At 33.0% G+C, this 5,365-nt stretch overlaps 2 protein-coding genes across 2 annotated transcripts; both read right to left on the bottom strand.

Annotated features, from left to right (window-relative positions):
- Positions 1-469: 469 nt before the first annotated feature.
- Positions 470-1,168, bottom strand: BDBG_02667 (uncharacterized protein; the record flags this gene model as incomplete). The annotated part of the gene is made up of 1 exon (XM_002626444.1): positions 470-1,168. One exon carries the CDS (start codon positions 1,166-1,168, stop codon positions 470-472), a length of 699 nt encoding a protein of 232 aa, XP_002626490.1.
- Positions 1,169-1,740: 572 nt separating this feature from the next.
- BDBG_02666 (uncharacterized protein) lies at positions 1,741-2,082 on the bottom strand (the record flags this gene model as incomplete). Its single annotated transcript, XM_031720894.1, has 1 exon — positions 1,741-2,082. One exon carries the CDS (start codon positions 2,080-2,082, stop codon positions 1,741-1,743), a length of 342 nt encoding a protein of 113 aa, XP_031577237.1.
- Positions 2,083-5,365: the final 3,283 nt, after the last annotated feature.

The following is a 5,365-nucleotide window of genomic DNA, read 5'->3' as shown; positions in this document are numbered from 1 at the left end:
ATTAAATCCGTTGGGTTTTTTAAGGGGCCCGGAAGGGGGGACCTTCGATTTTCCCCCCTCCCCCCCTGGGAATGGATTAAATAGGATTTTTTGCCGATGGTAAAGGGAAAATGGGGAAACTTCTATTTATAAGTGAGGTTATATATACATATTTCATAATTTAATATCCCCATAAGGCCCCCGCCCAAAACTTAAAAATAACTTCTTTTTTTTCTGGGTAAAAAGGGGAACCCCCCCCCCCCCCCCCCAAAAAAAAAAAAAAAAAAAGAATTCTATGAAAAGTTCCCAACTTAATGGCAGCAACCTCTAACCAATAAGAAAAAGAAACCCTTAAAAGAACACAAGAGAGACAGAGAGAGCGCGAGGCAGATGGTATAAAACCTAGAAAATCAAGTGAAAGCTACGAAATAAATGAAAAAAGAAGTGAAACTCCACCCTTCTCCGATGTAACGATCCTCCAAGTGGGCGATCACTCCTCTGCATGAAACAGAGATCGATTTTGGAACCCTGTATCGCTCTGTTGCTGAGCACGTTGGGGCACAGGGCAGTCAACGGAGTTGGCTTTGTGCGCGCCAGCACATAGAACACATGTGGGATTTTTACGATCCAACTGGCTATGGCTCGAGCCATCATGGGAACCTCCGCCGTAAACACAGCACCGTGATTCTTCACCATCAAATTCCGTGTGGCTATACCGCCAGCAGGCAGAGCATTGAATGAGCCCCGTAGGGTTGTTGTATCGGAAGTAGTCGAATCGTTCCACGGTTGATGGGGTTACTTGGTGGTGAATCCCCGAACTTATGGCATTATTGGCGTGAACTGCGCTATAAGAGCTGATAACAAGTGACGCTGTCCCGTTTTCTTCTGTTTCTGGGAGCCACTGGATGGTATGAATGTAAGGAAGGTTGGTGTTTGGAAACATCTGTCTATTGGAGTCCAATAAATCACGGATGATTTTGTCGGCAAGGTCGCTATTTTGAAATAAATTATGGTATGGGAACCTGGGGACAATGACATCGTAAGTTCGTACGATCACGGAGGCCGTTTCGCCAAATCGGCGAGACCAGATAAGCCGCTTCTTTGCCATGATACCTCTGAAGTCACTGGTGGCAAAGTATAAGCGAACGTTTCGGTTGATCATCTGCTGTAGACCAGAAACGACGGCCATCTTGGGGTCTATTATTTTGTCGATCCAGCCCAGGCAATCGTTTAGGTGTTGACGAAATTCGGGAAAAGAAGCCCTCATGAGCTAAGGACGAAGGGATCTACGTCCTTCATAATCAAAGTCCAAGGGGTATATTTATGTCATCTCCTTGCTGTGATGCAGTTCCTCGCTGTGACGCAGAAAGGTGGAGCGACTATGTGTGACGGCTTCGTGGTGGGTGTTGGCGTACCCAACGGTATATCTGGTGGAGTCTGGTAAAGAGCTCCCAGGATGTCACTGGAAGGCCGTGACTGAGAGCGTCGTGTGTGGGAACGATATCGGCGCAGCAGCGGGGATTCTCCAAGCAAAGGAGATTCCACTTTATGGTATACATATTCCTCTTCGATGTCCGAATCCACATTCCCATCGCTGATACCCGCGGTTGCCTGTTCCTTTGTGTAATTTGCCGGCTCCACGGTGTCCGAATCAATCTGAATAACTTCGGGGGTGGTCTGCGTACCTCTGACAAGGGAACGGATATTCCTTTTGGTTTAGGAGGAGAGCCTGAAGGAGAACGGAGTAGCTTATTTTGAGAGTTATTGTCTTCGGGGCGGACTGGCGTGGAGGTAGGTGTCATAGGTAAAGGCATTGCAGAACCAATAGGCTTTCTTGGCCAGCTCAACACAGCTCTCAAGAAAAGGTATCAGGATTGAAAAGGGGACAAGACTTTGTTCTTTCAATGCCTGAAGTTGAGCTGCTTCTTTGCCCAACTGTGCTGCATGTTGCTCTATCGTGTACTCGGGAAGTTGAACACCTATTTCCGGCCATGTCGTCTGCTCCGCGTCCTCGGAGACTGGAACACCCGCAGTATATGAGACCTTCCCAGTGGGGTGAGTGCAGGTGAAAGTGAATTGATAGGTAGGGTGTGTATTATCCATGTTTTCGAGAACATGAAGGAGGCGCCCAATGGTGAGAACAGAGGGAAAAGAAATAGTAGAGGGAAGCAACCCTATTTATGTGCTACGACAAGGGAAAACCACGTCGACACCATGTCTTGGGATTAAATTGAAACGCGACACGAGATTTCAATTTAACAGAAAGCTTCGGCAGAGCTCGAATACCCTTATGACACCAGAACAGAAATCACGAACCTCGTCGCGCCAGAGCTAAAAGATCTATCATTGGTGCATCGCCGTCTGAATCCCGAGTTGCCAAAGCTCCGCCTGAACTAACTATTGAAACAGTGGGTTAGACAAATTGAATTGACACAGCGGAACACGCGAGCCGGCCACGCCTTGGGCTGCATCGTCGATTGCCAACAGATCGAACGAACCCTTTAGGGTGAGCATTCATGCATTTGACATAAAGAGTTAACCACTTATTATTATTATTATTATTATTCTTCAATTATAGATGTATGCAGTCAGAGACTATGACATCTACCTGAGAACTTTTAGTTCTCAGGGTTTTTTCTATATTTATAAAGTCAACTATTAGTTATACATTTACCAATTTCAGATATGTAAAATCAGAAAATTCCAGCCCAGAATACAAAAACTGTTTATAAATTGCAGTATTTTAACATCTTCTGATACTTTGAAATCATTTGATAATATCATGACAAAAGAAAAGAGAACATAGTCTTAAAGATAGATATATTAAATAGATAGATAGAAAAGAATAGAAAAGAAAAAGTAAAGAGAGACTATAATAAAATAAATTATTAAAAAATAGTGTATAGCTGTTTTAACAGACTATATCTGATCAATTTTCTCCTCTTCATATTCAGATATTTCTGAATTTAGTCATTGTATTATTATTATTATTATTATTATTCTTCAATTATAGATGTATATAGTCAGAGACTATAACATTTATCTGAGAACTTTTAATTTTCAGAGTTTTTCCTATATCAATAAAGACAATCATTATACATTTATTAATTTCAGATATATAAAATCAGAAAATTTCAGCTCAGAATATAAAAACTGTTTATAAATTACAGTATTTTAACATCTTCTGATACTTTGAAATTATTTAATAATATTATGACAAAAGAAAAGAGAATATACTCTTAAAGATAGATATATTAAATAAATAGATAGAAAAGAATAGAAAGAAAAAAATAAAGTAAAGAGAGACTATAATAAAATAAATTATTAAAAGATAGTATATAGCTATTTTAATAAATTATATCTGATTAATTTTCTTCTCTTTATATTCAGATATTTGTGAACTTAGTTATTTTCTTATAGCTGCTTAAGTTTCTGATAGAAAGTCTATTAAGTATTTAATTTCTATCTCAGTTGAGAATAAAAATCTTATATTTAATTAATTTAAATTATACTTCTCTTTTAATCTGACTCTGAGATTATTATATAATATATAGTATATTATAATATACTCAGAATTTTCATTTATATTGTAGAATAAGTATTCTATTAAATAAAATCTATTATTAAATCTTTATATATAAGATTTAAAATAATTATATTCTAGTTTCAGCTGAATTATAGATAAGAATATTTTCTTTTTATATTTAATTAAATAAGATTTTCACTTAAGTTTTATTTTAAATCTTGAATAATGTATACTCTTCTTTTATTTCTATCAGCTTTTATTTTACTTATTTAAATAAGATTCTTTTATCTTTCTTTTTATAAAAGATCAGAATACTATTTTTGAAATAGATCTGTTTAATTCTAAACTATTTTTTACAGCTGAATCAGTCAATTCATTGTTATAAATATATATATAAGTAGAAACTTAGTATAGATAAATTATCAGTTTTAATATTCTTCTCTTTTGAATTTTTAAAATAGAGTTTAAAATCAGTTTAAGATTGATTTAATTATTATAAATCTGACTATTTCTAAGTCTTTTAAAAGCAGCTTAACTATTAGAGAATATTTATATCTCTTTTAAACTATTTTCTCTTTGATAAGATTTTATTTCAATGAGTTTGAAAGCTTTCACTATTATAAATAGTTCAGTATCAAAGACTTTAAATTCATAGTTTAAATTTCAGAAATCTGAGATAAAATTAATATTATCTTCAGTATAAGTAATATCTGTATCTAATCTATTTAAATTCTCATTTTTTAAGTCATCTGAATAGATTAGAATAGAGTCTTTTATATTAATTATAGAAATTCTCTTTAAATACTGTTCATATTCTCTCTCTTTAAATAGTTCACTAATTTATAAGTCTATGAGAGATTTAAGCTTTTCTCTTCAGAGAGATATCTTCTTATAATCAACTTTTTCAATATTTAATAAAGAAAATTAATTTTTAATTAGTGAGTATAGTCTGTATAGTTAAGAGAGTATTTTCTTTAAAGAATTATTTTCATTTTAATCATGAAATCTATTTCAATTCAGTTTATTTTTAGAGTGAATTAATAAAAATGAAGAAGAGACTCTTTCTCTGATTATATAATTTAAGCTTATCTTTATAACTCTCAGAGTATAGTTTATATAAGTCATTTCAAATCTAATAGTAGAAGAGAGAATTAAAGCTTTAATTTTTATTATTTTAATAGAAGATAATTTGAATATTTTCAGAATTCTTCTCAAAGCTCTGTTTTACAGACTGTGAAAGAGTTCAGTGAAATTCTCTTAATTATTTTATCAAACTTAAACTTTATAATCAGCTACTGAGATGATACAGACTATATATAACTATTTTATAGTCTTGAAGAATAGATCTCTCTCTGTATTTAATAGTCTGATTATACTATTTAATAGTCTTTCTATTATAATAGTTCTTTATTAAATATAATATTTAAAATTTAACTTAAAGTTTAATCATACTTCTAATCATTTAATATTCAAACTGAGTTTAATCTCTCTATTTAAAAGAGTTAGATATAGTTCTTTCTTATTAAATTTAGAAAAGAAATGAATTAACTCAGTTTTATTTATATTAAATTGAATTTAATTAATATCTACTTTAATAAAGATTTTCTTTACAGCTTTTTCAATTACTTTTAAATTCTCTTTAATTATTTTTAAACTGTACACTAGATTAATATTATTTATATAACTTAAAGATCTCACTATTTTCATATCTCTATTCTTAAATAGATAAACAGTGTATATTGTAAATAAAATGAGTGAGATTAAAGATTCTTACAGTACTTCTATTTTTATCTCAGTCTTATCCTCCTTCTATTTCATCAAAGAATAGTTATATAATTCTTTTAGATATAAAACAGTTAG

Source organism: Blastomyces gilchristii, assembly GCF_000003855.2.
Source record: "Blastomyces gilchristii SLH14081 genomic scaffold supercont1.4, whole genome shotgun sequence".
NCBI classification, from domain to species: domain Eukaryota; kingdom Fungi; phylum Ascomycota; class Eurotiomycetes; order Onygenales; family Ajellomycetaceae; genus Blastomyces; species Blastomyces gilchristii.
This window is presented reverse-complemented; position numbering and strand designations above follow the sequence as displayed.